The 20,428-nt window shown below is 41.3% G+C and overlaps 1 protein-coding gene across 1 annotated transcript; it reads left to right on the forward strand.

The window, feature by feature from the left end:
- Positions 1-943: 943 nt before the first annotated feature.
- Positions 944-20,372, forward strand: polr3a (polymerase (RNA) III (DNA directed) polypeptide A). Its single transcript, XM_037081705.1, has 31 exons — positions 944-987; positions 1,598-1,733; positions 2,750-2,887; positions 3,321-3,492; positions 3,609-3,763; positions 4,217-4,456; positions 4,761-4,923; positions 5,323-5,459; positions 5,550-5,653; positions 5,741-5,882; positions 6,502-6,642; positions 6,738-6,807; positions 7,107-7,234; positions 7,318-7,456; positions 7,847-8,011; positions 8,204-8,376; positions 9,147-9,258; positions 9,614-9,732; positions 10,084-10,221; positions 11,653-11,823; positions 14,547-14,660; positions 15,624-15,710; positions 15,805-15,887; positions 16,363-16,533; positions 16,797-16,890; positions 16,978-17,070; positions 17,337-17,501; positions 18,092-18,256; positions 19,128-19,259; positions 19,352-19,484; positions 19,566-20,372. Exons 1-31 carry the CDS (start codon positions 944-946, stop codon positions 19,712-19,714), a joined length of 4,173 nt encoding a protein of 1,390 aa, XP_036937600.1. The 3' UTR covers positions 19,715-20,372.
- The last annotated feature ends 56 nt before the right edge of the window (positions 20,373-20,428 follow it).

Below are 20,428 nucleotides of genomic sequence, written 5' to 3' on the forward strand. Positions count from 1 at the left end.
TCAGCATTATGCACAAAACCTATTTATATCCCCCCATAATTTGTATATTTTATTTAAATGTTTAATTTTATCTGAATATAGATGCAGAGATGTGCTATTTTTCAGTCACAAAAACGTTAAAAGTATTGCTTTTACATCCTATTGTCAGAAAAGATTGTTTTTATCTGTCTGGTTGTTTGACTTTAAGAGGACCTTACAGTTATTCATGCATGAAAGAGTTCATCATTTTTAAATAAGAGTAATTGAAATGATTCTTGTTATAGATGAAGTTAAACGAACACAAACCTCTTTGGAAATATGACACATTTTAGCCGCTAGGTGTCAGCACTCACTTCACACTGAGTGTGCTCGTGCCCCCCTCAATACTCTTTCTGGTAGTTGTTGTGCATGGGCTTGTGCTGCCTTCGATTACTGTTGTAAAATAGATACGCCTACAAACCGAGTCATAAATAAATACGGGTTTCCGTAGGCGTAGATGCAGATTAGGCATTCGCTGGGGTTCTCTATACATGATGATAACAAAATAGAAGATACGATACAATTAATCTCCTACCTCAAAATAAATCCAACATAGATACATGTTGTGATTATAGGAGACAATCGCACATGTCATGTAGTTCATGATGTAAATATTATATTGGCCACTTACCATCAGAGGGGACACCACACATTTTTTTTAATCCATGTTCCCAAAGAGTATTACACGCTGTCAACTTTTTGATCATTCAGGGGCTGAATCGCTAGCTTACCAATCGACCCTGAACGCAGCGCCGCTGTGGCTCACATGCTATCAACACATTGCATGTTGCTGCTAGCACTTCCACAACATGGGAGAGCAAAGTGACAGCGTGCTGGTCACAAGTGAAGCCTAGTCTGCTGGACATGAGGACAGAATTATAGTTTAAGTAGTCTTCTTGCTGTTTGCTTAGGAGAAACTGCCAAAATGGTGAAGGAGCAGTTCAGAGAGACAGATGTGGCCAAAAAGATGTGAGTACAGCAAACTGCTAGACAGCTAGTTAGCTAGCTAGCTAGCTCGCCGGTTAGCCAGTGTCAGACAGCTTTCAAAGTGGCTAATGTTGACAAGTTGTTTGATACGTTTATACAAAAGAGGATACAGTACAATTAAAGTTGCCGATGTGTGAAGTGATTTGGTGTTGTTAAAGTTAAGTTACTATAGTTCTGATACGGCTGTGAACTGTGAGCTCACTTTAGATGGTATGCAAAGAAATTAATGTTAAAACAGTTCAAAATGCTACTGTTGAGCTGATGTTCATTTTATCTGCACAGTAGCTACAAGTGGCGATCAAGACATTTAAAGAGAAGATAGTGGGGTGATTAGGGCATGCATTAAACTAAAATTAGTGTTAGTCAGATGCATTTTTTAAGTAACTTGTTTATCATTTGTAAAAAAAAAAAATATATATATATATATATATATATATATATATATATATATATATATATATATATATATATATATATATATATATTGCAGCAGAAATGCTGACAGGACAGTAAAACAGACATCGGCCTGTTACCTTCAGTTGAAATATAAGGTAACCCTTCCTTTGCTTTTGCTGTTTGTCCTTATTTACAGAAGCCACATCTGCTTTGGGATGAAATCTGCTGAGCAGATGCGACAGCAGGCCCACATCCAGGTGGTCAGCAAGAACCTGTACAGTCAAGACACCAAACACACTCCTCTGTCCTATGGAGTGTTGGACCACCGTATGGTATGACATGAACAAACACACTTTTATTTATTGCAGCTTGAACACATGATTCCACGCTCCTGTACACTGTATAGTCTGGGTATACCGATTATCAGTCCTGGCTGATTATCGGGGGCCGTTATTCAGCGTCATATGATTACCTGCATCAGTGATTATCAGGCAGGTTGCTGATTAAAAAGACTGATTTAAAAGTGTGTGTAAATGTGTACATTTCCCTCTAATGCAACATCTTCTCACTCAACTTTCCAATCACAATAATATCTGATAGGTAAGAAGTCACAATTAATAGACTATGAATAATGCATAATCTGAATCTGTAGCAACTAGCAATGTATGTAGTGGAGAGGAAGTAATACAGAGCTGAAAAAGGAAACAATTTTTCTGTAAAGTACCTCAAGATTGTACCTGTAACAGTACTTAAGTAATTGTACTTTCATCACTGGTTGCTTGAAATTGTGACATAAAGATTGACATTTTTACTGCAAATGAATATCCTTTTTCAGTCTCTAAATATTGGCATGAATCATGATGTTTGTCAATATAAACGATAATTTTTCAGCCCGAGAAAGTCTTAATAATGCATAATCAATCACTGTTCAAAAGTAAATGATTAGATATTAGAATTACGACAGCTGTCAGTGTGGCCAGACCTGTTGTGATTTTTACCTGTTTTTTCATGTCTGTCTGTTCATGTCGGTGTTGGTGACGCGTGTTAGGTGAGACGATGTAGTTCTCTGAGCAGTAAAACAAAACTAAATGGTGTGTTACTTAATTTACAACAAACTTTGACTTTCTAGACTTGCAAAGTGTCTTTTAGATTGACAAACATCACATGTGGGATTTATGTCACAATTCAAATGGGATCTCAAAATTGTTTGTCTTTCCTCATCGACTGCTATACAAATGCCGGAAGGGGCGGAACATGTTCATTTAATCTGATATGAAGCATGACATCATATAGCTGCCATCCGTCCTCATACTGCAGGCTCATCACTCTGTTCTCATGCCTCCTGCAGGGCACAAGTGAGAAGGACAGACCCTGTTTGACATGTGGGAAGAATCTAGCTGATTGCCTGGGACATTATGGCTACTTGGATCTGGAGCTGCCGTGTTTTCACGTCGGATATTTCAAAGCCATCATAGGGATTCTACAGGTAAATTTACAGTCGAATGATAAGTCAGTAAGTTCATGTAACAGATGCCAAAACTACACATCATCTTAAAAGGTTGGATATAATTAAACAAATTAGATCATATCCATTCAGTGTGCAAGAAGAGGCATTGATATTGGTCAAAAAGATATCTTCATGTTAGATGCAGCAAGCAGTAATATCATGTTTCCATTGGGTGTCACTAGACTATCAAAATGAGAGCAGGTAGAATAAATGGGTTTTGAGGATATTGTGTGTGCTAAAGTTCAAAGTAAATATGTGTAAAAAGCATAAACAATCAGAACACACTTTTGTATAGTTTAAATTCCTGAAGTTATTATCAGTTAATTATTATTGTTTTAATATCTCCAATTAGTACTTTAAGCATCTTTATGTGACACCGATGGAGTTCCTTCCTATTTTGTCATGTCCCCAGATGATTTGCAAGACGTGCTCAAGCATCATGCTGACAAAAGAGGAGAAACTGCAGTTCATGGATCAGCTGAAGAGGCCCAACCTGGCCTATCTCCAGAAACGTGGGCTGAAGAAGAAGATCTCTGATAAGTGCCGCAAAAGGACAATCTGTCTGAACTGTGCCGCGTTCAATGGTGAAAAGAGATATTCTCCTCTCTGATATTTACTTTTTTGACATTGATTTCTTGTGCCAGCCACCCTGATGAAATAATTGGCAAAAGCTGAGTTAAGTGTCACTTTTACCCTCCAGGGCCAGTGAAAAAGTGCGGCCTGCTGAAGATCATCCATGAGAAGTACAAAACGAACAAGAAGGTGGTGGATCCTTTTGTGTCAGAATTCATGCAGTCTTTTGATATCGCCATCGAGCACAATAAAGTGATGGAGCCTCTGCTGACCAGAGCACAGGTGACCTTTTCGCTCTTTCGCACTGTGCAGCTGGTTTCATTTAGTGTTATCATGTTGTGGTGTAGCAAGTGGGGAACCTGCCTCGCTTACAAATGATACAGCGGAAATATGGCTGGGTATCCAACTGCAGTATTATTCACTTACTGACAAAGTAAGTGTTTAAAATTGACTTACATGGCCATTCTGTAGGAAACAGTTATTTATTCTGTATATCAGTTACATAGTCTCACATTTAAATCTGGAAAAAATATCTATTGATTAATTTGCATATTTTAGGGAAAGATTAAAGAGTTTTGGAGACAATCATGGTTGTACTCCATAAACTGAGGTATGAAAACAAGTTTTATTAGAAGTGTTATTAACAAACACATCCAAGCAATATTCATCTCTCGGCAGAAACCTGTACAAGCTTTCATTTAGCCTCATATTTTTTGATCATCATTTCCGCTCCAGGAAAACCTGAACCCTTTGGTCGTGCTGAACATGTTCAAGAGAATTCCCCAAGAAGACATTCCCCTGCTGCTGATGAACCCTGAGGCAGGCAAACCTGCCGACCTCATCCTCACACGCCTCCTGGTGCCTCCTCTCTGCATACGCCCCTCTGTGGTCAGCGACCTGAAGTCGGGCACCAACGAGGACGACCTCACCATGAAGCTCACAGAGATAATCTTCCTCAACGATGTCATCAAAAAGGTTCATATCTGTTATTGACAGTGGCTACTTATTATCTGTCCTGTATAGGATATCCTCAGGGTCTTAGAAGACTTGGGGTTCTTGTTGAAGACTGAGCTAGAATGAATCACATTTCTCTGAGCATATAGCTTCTTAACAATAAAGCCAGAGGACAAACCCCGGGTCCAGAATCATCTTAACAGGAGGGAATATCTCCTTTACCCTCAATCCTGCCTATTTAGAGGACTTGTTTTCTAGACAAAAAAAAACGCAGTTATTAGATGTCTTATTTTTTCATGGACACGACAACTCTTTTCGTATTCAGCATCGAATGACTGGGGCGAAGACCCAGATGATCATGGAGGATTGGGACTTTCTCCAGCTGCAGTGTGCCCTTTACATCAACAGTGAGCTTTCTGGCATCCCCCTCAACATGGCACCTAAGAAATGGACAAGAGGATTTGTGCAGAGACTCAAGGGGAAGCAAGGTATATCTATTTTTCTGTAATTTGGACGAAATCTCCACAATTAACAAGGAAAGAGGATGCAACACCTGCTGTATATACCTCCCAAGATTTATTTTTACCTTCACTGTTGCCTAATTTTTCTCAACTATCTGTTAACTTCCCTGATTACAGTTTGGTTATGTAGAGAGTAAAGTTATCTGGTGCAGTATGAAACATTCAATATGGAGAAGATCTGATTTTAAACCTGACATTGAAATTTTTTCATCTCAAATGTTCTCAGCATGTGTGAGTTGTAACGCCAAATGATTTATCCATCTCAGACACATTTTACTGTAATTTGGCGCTTGGCAAGTATTCATTTCAGTGAAGTGCTCATTTTCAGTTGCAGACAGACTTGATTTATTCACTGTGAAAATTTAGGTCGTTTCAGAGGAAACCTCTCAGGAAAAAGAGTGGACTTTTCTGGCAGAACTGTCATTTCTCCCGACCCAAACCTGAGGATCGATGAGGTGGCTGTCCCCGTGCATGTAGCCAAAATCCTGACGTACCCAGAGAGGGTAAACCCTGCTCCACGGCTTCAACAAATATACTGAACAACAACTTACATGATGGAACTGAAGTCCTCTAAATGCGACATCATGTTACAGGTGAACAAAGCCAATCTGGAGCTAATGAGGAAACTCGTCCGCAACGGTCCTGAAGTTCACCCCGGCGCCAACTTTATCCAGAACCGTCACACACAGATGAAAAGGTGAGGATGGCCGCTTTTGGCTGCAGGTTAAAACCAAGCTCACCTGATGTGGATCAGCACATGAAATTAATTCTCTTTTTCTGTCAGGTTTTTAAAGTATGGAAACCGCGAGAAGATCGCACAGGAGCTGAGGTTTGGTGATGTGGTGGAAAGACACCTGATAGACGGAGACATTGTCCTTTTCAATCGACAACCGTCTCTGCACAAGCTCAGCATCATGGCCCACATCGTAAGTCTAGTTTTGAGGTACAAAAAAAATTCATCATCACAAAAGCTCTCGCTGTAATTTCTAAATGACATGAGGTCTCCTGATAATACTTGTGGTAATATTTTCCACCTCAGCCTTAAAATAACTTTTGCTTGTTGATAATCCCTTTTGTTGATCATATCTCATCATTACTCTGAATGAACCCTCTGCAGTTTGCTAGCAAAAGTTATTTTCAGGCTAAGTGCAGACACCGAAAGTCGCTGTTTTTATCTCTTGATCAGAAAAAGAATGAAAACTTTTTTTTTCTTTTTTTTTTGTCGCAAAAACAGGAGAGACGTAGGTGTTGAGGTGCTCTGATAATATCTTGAATAATCTACTGATTATCTGCTCTGCTGTGCTCAGGCACAAAATAGAAAATTGAAGTCATTATCTTTGCCTGAAATTGCCATCATCTGTCCCAGAAAACCAAAACAGATCACAGAATGTTCTAGTTTTTGAGTAAACCATCTGAAAATACTTCCAGAGTTTAAAATTGTCTCATTCAGCGTATTCAGTCTTTATTCTGATCATAAAGTAAGTCTCGTCTTTGTTGTTACATTAAGCATGACAGTTGTTTTTTTTACTGTTTCCACACTCACAGGCCAGAGTCAAACCTCACAGAACCTTTCGGTTCAATGAGTGCGTGTGCACGCCGTACAATGCCGACTTTGATGGTGATGAAATGAACCTTCATCTTCCTCAAACAGAAGAAGCCAAAGCCGAAGCCCTTGTCCTGATGGGTGTATGTATCTTCACAGCATGTACAGTGCAAACACATCCATTAGTATGGGCATTCAGCACTGAAAAGCTGTCTGTAATTACTCTCTTCTCTTTCAGACAAAAGCTAATCTTGTCACTCCAAGAAATGGCGAACCTCTGATTGCTGCTATTCAGGATTTTCTAACAGGTTAGTGCCTTGATGCTTGACAGATAATCACAGTGCTCTTTTTTTTTTAAGGATGTGAGGCTCCAGGTTCTTTAAGTTCACCACAGATCAAAGGGAAAACTGTCATGTCCAGCAAGTTTGTTTCTGTGAAGGCATACTACTTGTTTTGAACCAGTCACTGATTGCCTAAGTGCTTAAGATATTTGAAGAATCCATAAACACTTTCTGTTTTTCCACCTGATGGGGGAGCACTTCAGTCATATTTCAACTTCTACTCTATTTCATTTCCATTAACCTTTAAGCATATTTCTCCCTCCTAGGAGCCTACCTGTTGACGCTGAAGGACACCTTCTTCGAGAGATCAAAAGCCTGCCAGATAGTGGCATCCATTCTTGTGGGCAAAGATGAAAAAGTCAGGGTCTCTCTCCCCCGCCCGGCTATAATGAAGGTACATTGCTGTTGTGACGTTGTTGCATAACGTGTTTGTGGTCTGCTTGCTGCTGAGATTGTGTTGTGCTGTGTGTCCATCAGCCCATGGCTCTGTGGACAGGCAAACAGATCTTCAGCATGATTCTGAAGCCGAGTAAGGAATGTCCGGTCAAGGCGAACCTGAGGACCAAGGGCAAACAGTACTCTGGCAAGGGAGAGGATCTCTGCTCCAACGATTCGTGTGAGTTTCTTCACTAAAGACGTCCACTTAATGCATCAACATCAACTCTGAACATGTATAAAACAAACTTAAATGACACGTTGTGACCCAGTGTGTAGTCTGTTAATGATAATATTGTTTCAACACTCATACCTAAAAGAATGTAAATAAAACAATAGCATGATTTTTTTTCTTCTTCTTGATTAAAGAGGCCAACCTGCTGTTCCACTTATTTAACTTTTGAATGAATTTGAAATAAAATACTTTTTTGTCAGCCTTCACCAAACCTCTCAGACTGCACCAGGGGCGTTCAGACGAGCTCCCACGCTGTTTTATATTCACCTTGCTCATCTTTCTATTCTGGGATGTAATGACGTCCGTTCTTCTCACTTTCCCTCGTCCCTCTCCCAGTTGTGGTGATCCACAACAGCGAGCTGATGTGTGGTAGCATGGACAAGGGCACCTTGGGATCTGGTTCCAAGAAGAACATCTTCTACATCCTACTGAGAGACTGGGGACAGCTGGAGGCTGCTAATGCCATGTCCCGCCTGGCAAGACTCGCTCCTGTTTTTCTCTGTAGGTGGTCAAGTTTTATCTTCCAGCCGAACTGTAAACTGAGACTTGTGCCAGTCTCAGCAGAAATAAACCTATAGAAATATTTAATTAGGATTAGTTTGGCTCATAGTTGGTAATTGTGAATCCTTTGCCCACAGTCAAATCCATAGATTCCATATTGATTGAAGCTTTTTTCTTAACCCCAACTTTCAGCCAACCGCGGCTTTTCTATCGGCATCGGTGATGTGACACCTGGCCAGGGTCTGCTAAAGGCCAAACAGGACCTGCTGGATGATGGTTACCAGAAGTGTGACGAATACATCGAAGCCCTTCAGACGGGAAAGTTGCAGCAGCAGCCGGGCTGCACGGCGGAGGAGACCCTGGAGGTAAATGTGACACCATATATTTATACATCTATACATAGATGCCACACATACTGTAATCAGCCATGTGCCACACCACAACACATTCATTAAGGATTCATTTATCACCTTTATTTGCAATTGACACCTTCCCAGCACATGGCACATTCACACCAGGTGTGACTCATCAGCTGTGTGACACGCTCTGACCTCAATAGACCAAACACTGTCCTTATATTTTAATAGAAAAGTTGATGAACTAGTTGGTGAGCTGTCTTATTCCCTTTCAGCGGTAGCGCAAGAAGAAAACTTGTTGGCTAATAGTGGAAATGCCACCAGCAGATGTTGGATAATCATTAAAAAATTTGTCATAAAGCACAGAGGAGATTTTTCAACTGACCCTCACATCTTCGAAGTGTAAAGATTAATGTTATTAATAAAACCCTTTTTAAATGCTCTTGAGACTGAATAGCATCCACGTTGACAGACGTCTTTCACCCCTGTGGTGATTGCCGACCACTGTAAACCTGAACGTTGGTGCTTTCATAATCTTTGCAAGTGCTTTAGATTTGGTTGTGGCACAGTGGTAATGGCGGCCTTGCTGGTGAGGTCACCACGTTCATCTTCCCTCTTGTTTAAAATGGCTGTATTCGTGCAGCTGAAAATGAAGTAAATGGAAATCTTACGTTCACGTAACGTGCACCTCTTGGCCCGTGTGGATGGAAGCTTGTAAGGAAGGTTGTTTTGTGTGCGGCTGTTCAAGTGTGTTTCATTTTGTCTGCTTTTGCCTATAGGCTCTCATCTTGAGGGAGCTGTCCGTCATCAGAGACCGAGCCGGCAGTGCCTGTCTCAGGGAGCTTGACAAGAGTAACAGCCCCCTGATCATGGCTCTTTGCGGCTCCAAGGGTAAGTTCGCTGTAAAGGAAATTGTGCGTCATGTTTTTTTGAGCACAAGAATGTTTTGCGAAGACCAAAGGCACAACAGCAGCGGCAGTTTTAAGATTATCCTCTAGGATATACTTTTATATATATTTTTCTGCACACGCTTATTCTTGGGTGCAATTGTTTTTTTTTTAATATAGCTGAGACCTTAATTAGTTTTCTTTATTTATAACTGTGGAGAACATTGGAGTTCTTTTTCATTCCCCAGGAACAAGTTGTCCTTTAAATACAGATCTTGTACTTGAATTATGATTCATGTTTTGTTTGGTGTTCATACTGTGACTCACCTTTTAATTATGTCTCCCTTGGCTACATACAGGTTCCTTTATTAATATCTCTCAGATGATTGCCTGTGTCGGCCAGCAGGCCATAAGTGGCTCAAGAGTGCCCGACGGCTTTGAGAATCGATCCCTGCCTCATTTTGAAAAGCACTCAAAAGTAAGATCCAATTAATTTATTTGAATCAAGTGTCTTTATTTTCCTCAAGGGGAACATACACATTGTATTCTGAAATTGTTTGTTGCGAAGTGTTTGGACATGGTACAATGTCTCCTTTTTCTATTGCATTGTTAATTTCCACGTGTGACCGTAAACCATGTTATGTCACATGAAGGGTTCAGACAGACTTTCATTTATATTGTTTATTCGTATCTCTGTTCGCCTAAGGATCATGTGCAGAGGAAAACCAAATTAAATGATTGGATAAAGAATATAAAAACTGCAGGACAACAGTAACTCTATTCACATTTGTAATTAAAAGGTTGGTTAATTGCTTTGCTCTTTTAACAGCTGCCTGCCGCAAAAGGTTTTGTAGCCGACAGCTTCTATTCTGGCCTGACGCCCACAGAGTTCTTCTTCCACACCATGGCCGGTCGTGAGGGTCTGGTGGACACAGCTGTGAAAACTGCAGAGACGGGATACATGCAGGTAATATGTGAGGATTCTCACTAGCTGGACGGAGGTGTGTGTCTTCAAGGCTTTTGTTGTTATTCCAGTGAAGTACATGTTGAGCCCTTCTGATATTTCTTCACTGCTGAAAAAAAATCCAGCCCAAATTTATCTTTGGAATAAGAAAGGCCCCAAACGCCAGACAGGCTTACTGTATCAGGTTGGCGAAGGGGTTGGGGTTGTGTCCGAGACCCCTTCAAACACATACTCATAATTGTTGTTGTCTTGGTATGCTATGAACTTGTTGAAAACAGAAAACATCCATGATCAGTGTTTGACTGTCTTTTATGCTCTTTTGAAAATGTTATACCACAAAGCCAACCCACAGTGCCCTTCGCAAGAAAATGCTGTCTCCAGTTACGGCCTCCATAATGGTCCCCAGTGTCATGATATAAAACGATATAAAAGAGGCCGGCGTTCCGAACACTGCCTGTGGCAACACTCACGATCAAAATAATAAAAATGTTCATGACTAAATACTTGAAAAGAAAACATTTTCAAATCGCATAACTACATGTAGGCAGTGAAAAACACTCTTAACAAATTGAAATAACCTTGAAGTCAACACAGCACAAATATCTACAGATGAAATAAAAGCCCTGAAAAGTTTCAATCAAAGGTGGTGGTGTTTTTGTTGTTGTTGTTGTTATTATTTATGTTGTTGATGATGATGATGATGATTATTCTCTTGCTTACCTAATGTACTTACATCATCACCTGACGTGGTCCACAAAAGGGAAACTTTATTTGGGAGTCAAGGGAGATAAGGGAGCTGTGGCCGAAACGCTGGTTTGTTTGGCCTGCGACCAGTAGTGGTGCTCGATTTGGCGTTTAGGGCCTTTTTGAATTAAAATAATCCACAAGCTTTATTTTGGTAAGTTTTGGCACTTAATGTTTACACTTCTAGATGTGACTTAACTATATTTAATGTACACAGAATCAAATTTCTGTTTCAGCAAAGTGAACAACTGTCAGAGAGCACTGTAACCACTCAGCAACAGCCATTTAAATGAACATATGATGCTAAATTTCCTCAGGGTCTCTTTCAAATTTCAACCCAATCTGGTGAAAGTAAGCCCTTGAGGTTCAGAGAACACATACAAAGAATCATAAAATGATGAAATTTAGCTCCAGGGGCTGAATTTTAAAGATTCATAACTAAAGAAGTATCTCAAGTACAGCTATATGGTTTTGCAGTGCTGCATGAATTTGTTTACCTGCTTGTTTTAAAGTTCTTATAAAATCCATGACATTATGACATTAAATGACTCAGAAAATAAAGTAAAACACAACAAGTCAGTCAATCCTCACAGGGTTCCATCTGCAGTGAAGGTTCAGATGATTACGTGGATTCTGGGTAACATTCCGGTCGGCGCAGTTAATGTACTTTTTTCACCTGTGTCTGGACAGCGGCGTCTGGTGAAGTCCCTGGAGGACTTGTGCTCGCAGTACGACCTGACAGTACGCAGCTCCACCGGCGACATCATCCAGTTTATTTATGGCGGCGATGGACTGGACCCCGCTGACATGGAGGGAAAGGATGAGCCGCTGGAGTTTCAGAGAGTCCTGGACAACATCCGGGTGAGTTAAATCACGAGTCCAGAGTTTGTGGACACACTCGGCATTTTCTTTCTTTTTTGTGGTTTTGTTTGTATAGCGCAAAATAATGATCACATTGCCTCACTGGGCTTTGCAGTCTGTACAGTGAACGATATCCCTCTGGTCCTCGATATCTTTAGACCTATGATTTCAAGTCAGAAAAACTTGCTACAGTTGCCAAAAAAAACTTTTTAACAGGGGAAAAAACGATGGAAGAAACCTCAGGATGAGCCACATATGAGGGATCCTTCTCCCAGGATGAACAGACATGCAATAGTTTACCAATTTGCTTTGACAGAATGTCTGATGCAAGTAAATTAAGTTAAATATATGTGAAGAGTGTGGATCCAGGAGGGTGACTGAGCAAGGCTGAGAGGTGCTGCCTATGACCAGAGGGCCATCTGTTCACTTAAAAGAGTGAGGAAGAAGTCTTTCCTTCATTTACACAGGCTGGACGAGCCTATCCTGCATCTATAAATCCTTAAAAAATTGATCAGATTGATCAGTAGATCAGCCCTTTACCATAAAATGGACTCATAGAGGCTGCTATAGGGAAGAAATTTACATCTGTGTATCAGTGTAATGAGTCAGCGCTTTGGGAAAACAAATACTGGTGTATATATAGAATAGAGTCCCACTGCGAGAAGCCTCCTGCCGGCATGAGTGGCTGCTCATTAGCAGAAAATCTCCTTGTGGAAATGCACGGAAGCTGAATAGGTGGGGAAGAAAATAATTTTTACTAATAAATCTTGCAGCATTTGAGTTAATTGGATCCAATTACAGGAAGTTTGAATAGATTTTCTCTGCAGGAATGTGGTCATCTTGGAAGAGTAATCTGATCGCTGGTTTGGAATTCATTTTCCCACTAACAGTATTATTAAAGGAGCGCAGATCTCGAGGCAATTTTAATGGATTAGATTCATCTCCAGGTCTTTACTCGAAGTTTCTCAGTCCTCTTCATCATAGATGTCATCTTTTTGTCGTTGCATTAAAGGCACTTCAGGATGAAAACCATCTTTCCCAGATTAAAGGGTGATGCAATTTTACACATCAAACATGTTCACAGGCCTGCAGGGTTTTACTGCTTATGAAAAAAAGAAGATGTAGAATAAAGCCTTTTGTGGCTCCAGAGGAAGCTGCATGTAGTCTAATTAAATTTAATCCAAATTGCCTCCAATGATATTACTCACAGTGTCTCAGTTGCATTGTGTACAATGTAGGCGGCATGTTCTGAAAAGGAAGAAGAATCTCTGCCGATCATTTGCTTTTAATTTGTCCATAATGAGCCCAACAGTGCCCAAGTGTATTTGTTTGCCTATTTCAGCATTTTAAACACAACTTTTTTTTTTTTTATCTGTCTGCAAGAACAACAGCATCCCCAAACAGTTCACTAGGGGACAATCTGCTCTCACTCTTCCTCTCCCATCTGCTGACAGTCACACATATGCAGAGAGAGAGAGACGCTCTCTGGTCTTACATCTGTCCTGTAAACGCAATGAATGTGATGCGACCTCTTCTGCTTAAAGTAGTTCTACTTATGCAGTTGTTTTGTACAAACTTTGTAAGAGCACCTGGTTGTTGCACTGACGTACAGCTTCGTAATGAACAACAAGCTTCCTCCATACACGGCTCACCTCCAGTGAATCGTGGGTATGAAAAAGATAAAACATTCCTAAGCACGAGTTTTTGTATTTGTGGGCAATGTTATAAAAAAAACTTAAAGCAGATAACGCAGCAAGACAACCACCTTAGTTGTGTTTTTTTTTAATTTAGGACACATTTAAAGTGGAAACCAACAACTTCAGCCCCCCTAGTATTCTCCAACTGAAGTCTTTTTTAACTCAGACTCACAACCACCGACAACACAGAACAGTCCAGAGTCCGTACCGGAGACCTAACAGCAGATAGAAAATCGGATCACCAGTCAGTCTTCATCTTCCCAGGAGATTTCATGCCCCATGGCGGATAAGTCAATGCACAGCAGATGGGGAACCAATCTACTCACTGCAGGTGTCATTATTCTATAGCCATTACATAGTGCAATCATCATTCACTTCACGATGAACAGTAAATGAAAAGCTTGTCTGTTGCCAGTTGAATTTGTCACAACTGCAAGAACTGGGCTTTTTTATAACCGTAATTAAGAACATATTGACTCTAGTCTCACGGCGTCTGTATTATGTTGTTATCATGGTGTGATGAGCAGTCTGCCATTAGTGTATATTGCCACCAGTGTTCACCGCAGTGAGTGTGGTAATTAATAGCAGAAGCCTGTTTGCAAGAGAAGATTGATCCCAGAGAAGGTTGGCTCTGCAGGAAACTCCTCTGCTGCATGTTAATTTGTTCTCAGCAAGGCTTCGCACCAACGGTAGTAAAAGAATAATAGTGCAGATATCAGTCCATTAATCTGCCTATCCTCTGGTTACATTTAACGGTACAAGTAAATGTTGTGACATATGCACCTGCAGGTAAATGCTGGTCAGAAAAAATATAAGAGATGCTGATTGCGAGCCAATCAAAAGGTTGCATGTTTGTGCGGAGGCTGAAGTCACTTAAGATGCAATTAGAATCACATAACAGGAGCTGTCAAGAACTGATGATATTTTGATCGAGTGCTGCTTATGCAGTGTCAGCAACTAAAAATCCCTTTTTTTGATTCCTCTCCATTATTCCCCTCCCCCACCACCACCACCACCACCACACAGGCGGTCTACACTCGTCCAGATGAGCCTGCGCTCAGTCAGAACGAGCTGGTCCTCACTGCAGATGCTATCATGAAGAGAGCTGACTTCCTGTGCTGCAGGGACAGCTTCCTGGAGGTAACCTCATCACAATACAAATGTGTTTTTCTATTCATCGGTTTCATTAAAGATCCCCTCAACACATGTATGAAGGCAAACAAAAACAAAAGTTCACTCACCAAATTTAAATCCTACGTAGTTCTGGAGCTGAGATTCACACACACTAGATGAATTTGTGTTGTCATTTGTTTTTTTCAGTCATGAAAACAAAGAGTTTAAAACTTGCATTGTTGTTCAAAGGTAGAGAACTTGTGTTTAGGTCTTGGAAGCTAGGTGCTTCTTAATAGTGCTGTTTCAGCTGTGTGTTATTCAGCGTTTACTGACTGACGGTGCAGTAACAGTAGCAGTGGTTAGTGGCACAGAGAGTAAATCGAGACGCCTCCTGTGGTTCTTGCGCTGCAGCGCTCCTCATCCTTTGTCTCAGTGCCTTCGTTGGCTTTTATTTAGTATGCTATAATGATAGATAACGTAGCAATTAACATGGCACTGTAATTATTGTTATTACAGTGCAGAGAAACATCATCATTATATGAATTCAAAGCCATGCAGTTCAGTGCGTGCAGGCTGTAATATATGTGGACTTCCCCCCCCCCTCCCTTTTTGTGAAGGAGTTAACTGACACAGGCTCAGAGAAGTACCTGCAGGTATTGTGACAGAGCATGCCGGATTGTGGTTGAGCTGAAATGGGAATGGTGTGACGGTGAGCGTTGGAGCGCTTGAATAATTTATTCTGCAGCGGCGGTCGTCAGTGTGCTTCAGTTCACGCTTTCACATCCAACCGCTCTTTTTTTAAAGTACTACTGATGGTTGTGTAACGTTGCGATTTACTGGGCATTCTCAACATTTTAACCGTTTTACTGTAATAAGAACAACTGCATGAGGTGTGTTTCGTGTGTCAAACAGCACACAGGTTTGTTCTAAAACATATGAATGAGCATTTTGATCCCCTGTACTTGTTGAACTGTCTTCTCTCAACTGTAGGAAATAAGGAAATTTATTAAGAGCATGTCAGAAAGGATCAAGAAGACCAGAGACAAGTATGGCATCAACGACAATGGCACCAGCGAGGTAGGCACCACACGCAAGGGATTAATGTGCCGATGCAGCGATATCCTTCAGCTATGCATAAAATTTAACTGCTCGTCTCTACTTTGTCTTGCAGCCAAAGGTTCTTTATCAACTGGACCGCGTAACTCCCACACAGCTAGAGAAGTTCCTTGCAACCTGCAGGGATAAGTACATGAGGTACAAGACTCTTGTCATTGGTTTGGAGTTCAATTTCAGGGTTGTTTTTATGTTCCCACGCACCAAAAACTCTTTTGCTGCAAGGAGACACTTAGCGCTCTACTTAAGGAGGCTCAAAATGCGCCTCCGGTTCTAGAAGGTTAAGAGTTAAAGAAAAAAAAACTGGGGACATGAGGACAAATGCCAAACTAATGGAGGAGGAGGAGGAACCTTGAGTTACTGTCAAGGTTCCTGTGGGAGCCATCAGTATCTGTAACGAATTTCGTCTCAGTCCATCCAGTAGCTTTTGAGAGACTGACAGACTGCCACTGCTATCCCAAGAGCCACTAGCAGTCTGTTAAAATGTGTTGGCGGCTCGAGTGGTGTTTATTAAATCGAGACTTTCTCTTGAGGTTGTTAAGATGATGATATCAGTTATATGAAAACAATTTAATGGAAGTTAAGAGACTCTCCTCTCGTGTGTTTACTCCTCTAGAGCTCAGATGGAGCCGGGCTCGGCGGTCGGGGCCCTTTGTGCTCAGAGCATCGGCGAGCCCGGAACTCAGATGACCCTGAAAACGTTCCACTTTGCTGGCGTCGCATCCATGAACATCACTCTAGGTGTCCCTCGCATCAAGGAGATCATCAATGCCTCTAAGAACATCAGGTAAAGCAATGTTTCTCCATGTTAACCTGTGCCAGGGGAGAAACAGAAGGGTCAGCTACAGGCTTTGTAAGAAGTCTTAGGAAATTATTGATGTTGATTGATTTCTTTTGTGAGTTTTGAGGGCCCTTGACCTCCAGCGAAACCTACTGTTGAGTCCATGGTTCGGTTCATCCGGCAAAATGAGCTCGAATAGAGGAATTGTATTGAATGTGACAAAAATGTTTGAAGAGTAATTTATTGAAAGTCCTCTGCTCACTGCTCAGCACCCCCATCATCACTGCACACTTGGACGTGGAGGACGACGCTGACTTTGCCAGGCTGGTGAAGGGAAGGATCGAGAAAACACTTCTGGGAGAGGTACTTCACACCTGTAAATAATTTGCTCGCTTACTCGACTGTAGTGCCAAGCTGTGATTAAGACAAGGTCTCGTGTTTCCTCTTCAGATTTCTGAGTACATCGAAGAGGTTTTTCTACCAGATGACTGCTTCATTCTGGTGAAACTGTCCCTGGAAAGGATAAGACTGCTGCGGCTCGAGGTATCACTGCTTTCCCTTTTTACTGAAACAGTGTCACAGCTATCTTTCACGTGTATTTCCATGGATGCAAATGAATCACCAAAGCATTTGGCGATAATATAGAATAGGCATCCGTGACCCACCACTGAAGTCTTTGTTCCTCTGCATAATACAACTCATGAGTGTTATTGTCACCAGGTTTTCAAATGCTACAGTATAGGTTAGAGCTTTTGTGTGTGTGTGCGGTGAGAACAGTAGTGGTAACCATGCCTTTGACATGTTTTCAGGTTAATGCAGAAACGGTGCGTTACTCGATCTGCATGTCTAAACTACGAGTGAAGCCAGGAGACATAGCCGTGCACGGCGAGGCGGTCGTGTGCGTGTCTCCAAGAGAGAACAGCAAGAGCTCCATGTATTACGTGCTGCAGTCTTTGAAAGAGGAGCTTCCAAAGGTGAGAAAAGGATGTTTGTCTCATGCATCCCGGTTTGTTTTCGATTTCAAACACAAGCTTTAACTGATTTTTTTAACTGATTTAACTGAATTATTTTTAAATTTCTGCTTCCACTATATCTCACATTGTTTTTGCACATAAGTCAGAAGCATGGTGAGAGTGAGAGAACATAGATTTTTGCACAATCATGCTGCATACTGAGATACTTATACAATATCACAGGTTGATATGGATGTTTTATACATTTCACTGTATCGGCATGTGGCTGAAAAAGAGCTGGAAACGCCAGTAGTACATAAATGGCACTTAAGGGAGCAACAGTTTTCAGACTTAAAGTTGTTGACGAAAATGATCCCACTATTTGTGATCCTTATTCTCCAGAAGAGAAACCAAGATTAATTACGCTCATGAAATAAATTTAACAGTAACTTGGAGTTGTTGTCCACCTGAGGGAGTGCAAGTCCAATATTCACTCTTTGCGCTCTGCTTTTGTCTACTGAGAAAAGTTAGTGGCTCCTCAGTTGCTCAATATTTCACGGCTGTAAATTCTTTACAGTGTAACATTTTTTTCTCTTTTGTCACTTGAAAAGGTGGTGGTTCAAGGTATTCCAGAGGTCGCCCGAGCCGTCATTCACATCGACGAACAGAGCGGCAAGAACAAGTACAAACTCCTGGTGGAGGGCGACAACCTGAGAGCTGTCATGGCGACGCACGGAGTGAATGGAAGCAGGACCACTTCAAATAATACGTATGAGGTATCTACCGAGGGAGGTTTAAAGCCTGGATTAGAGGCAGGCACGCTGGTTTATTGTGGTTCCTTGTCCTCCATCTGTCATGTGACTCCTGAGTTTGAACAGGTGAAAACGGAGATGCCGAGCCGCTCTAGTTGCACCCAATAATATATTTTAATGTAATTCTTAAGACATTATGTAGGGTATTTTAATAGAAAATGTGTCTAATATTTATTCCTTACTTAAGGGTAGTAATGTTTGTGTAATAAACTAGCAGTTAGCCTTTAGCAAACACTGAAAAAGCACTAATAGTAAATTGAACATAAACAAACAAGCAGTTGTGACCTTTCCCTTTGTGCGGGTTGCAGCAATTTAAATGTCACGGATAGCCTCTCACACTCAGATGCTCCCCCGACGCTCTTTGTAGGTGCATTGCCGCTGCATCCCTGGCTTTGTGAGGCCCAAGACTATTGTGATTACTTCACAGAAATGCAATTCTCCCCCCTTAATAAGGAAACTCTCACGACAAACATTGCCAGATTCCCCCTCTTGTTCTTAACCAGCAGGCTTCTGTTGAATCTGAACCTCTGATTTGTGTTTCACAGCCTCGCTTACGTTTTCTCTCATGACTGACAGAAACTAAATGATTTCATGGCAGGGTAAAAGCAGGGACCAGCAGGTGTTTGCTGGGCTGCTTCCTGGAGGTCATACTTGCGCTGTAGTCTGATAACAAAACAATTTGAAAGCTGTTCTTGCTGCTGGGTGGAGCATTCAGCAATGAGTGTCAGTAAAGGCTTCAAGTAGATTTTATCTCTGCAATTTCGAATATATCCATGGGAGCTGGGGGCTCTGCTTTCTTTATTGATCGTGGGGACTTTACCATGTATTTTTCCAGGTTGAGAAGACTCTGGGTATTGAGGCTGCTAGATCCACCATCATCAACGAGATTCAGTACACCATGGTGAACCACGGAATGAGCATCGACCGGCGTCACGTCATGCTTCTGGCAGATCTCATGTCCTACAAGGTGCGACCAGTAGAAACCTGTGAGCATGTCCTCATACTATCGATGCAGGTAGAGATAATTTTACCCGTGTGTGCTGTCGTTTGTCCACGCAGGGGGAGATTCTGGGAATCACCAGGTTCGGTTTGGCCAAAATGAAGGAGAGCGTCCTCATGCTGGCCTCCTTCGAGAAAACAGCTGATCATCTCTTCGACGCTGCCTACTTCGGACAGAAGGATTCCGTCTGTGGTAAGCTCCACCTCTGTAGTGAAAGGGCACTTAAACCTTTGATCAATCTGGGTGTCAACACTTCCTGTGCTCCTGTTGCAGGTGTGTCTGAGTGTATCATTATGGGGATCCCGATGAATATCGGAACAGGACTGTTTAAACTCCTCCACAAGGCAGACAAGGATCCCTCTCCAGTCAAAAGGCCTCTCCTCTTCGACAATGCAGACTTCCATATACCGCTGATCACATAGCACTGATGAAGACACAGCCTGCTGTCTGCAGACAACTTAAGATCATCTTCAGCAAATACAGAAGTGCCTGCCAGAGTGTCAGTTTCATTTAGGACTGTGTCTTCCTTTTCTGCTGATGCTACAGACTGTAAGAACGTTGCATTTTGTTTCACAAAATACGTTTATTGGCATGTAAGAGATAGTGAGATTGCTTTTTATTTCAATTGAAGGAGGAGATTACGGAAAACTCTTTATACAATTGTTCTCTCCTGCTTTTTTTACTTGTTTGTAAAACAGTGTGTTTCCTCGGTTACATAATTATACGTTTTCCTCGCTGCAACAGCACTGAACTCAGTGAAGTTCTTGGCAAACTTGAGAAAGATTACCTCCTAATCATGAAGTAGACATGATATGTTTTTGTTTTGCAGTATAATATGAACTTTGTTTCTTAGTATTGCAGTTTACCAAAAGAAAAAAAAAACTTTTCATTCACACTGTAAAAATCCTAAATGTTCAGTTTGTCTCTTCTGTAAAGATTCAGATCAGCAGCGGTTCATTGGGGTTAGAATTTCCCATCCTGTATGAAGACTTTTCATATAATAATGTATATACTGTAATAAATGAACCAGAAAATCATGGATAATTAAGTAATAAAGTAATTTTCTTCTGTGGTACATGAGTCGAAGGCCAGAATCATTGACTGTTTTCAGTTTTTAACGGCAGTCACCTGAAGCG

The sequence above is a fragment of the Acanthopagrus latus genome, chromosome 20 (genome assembly GCF_904848185.1).
Source record: "Acanthopagrus latus isolate v.2019 chromosome 20, fAcaLat1.1, whole genome shotgun sequence".
Lineage (NCBI taxonomy): Eukaryota > Metazoa > Chordata > Actinopteri > Spariformes > Sparidae > Acanthopagrus > Acanthopagrus latus.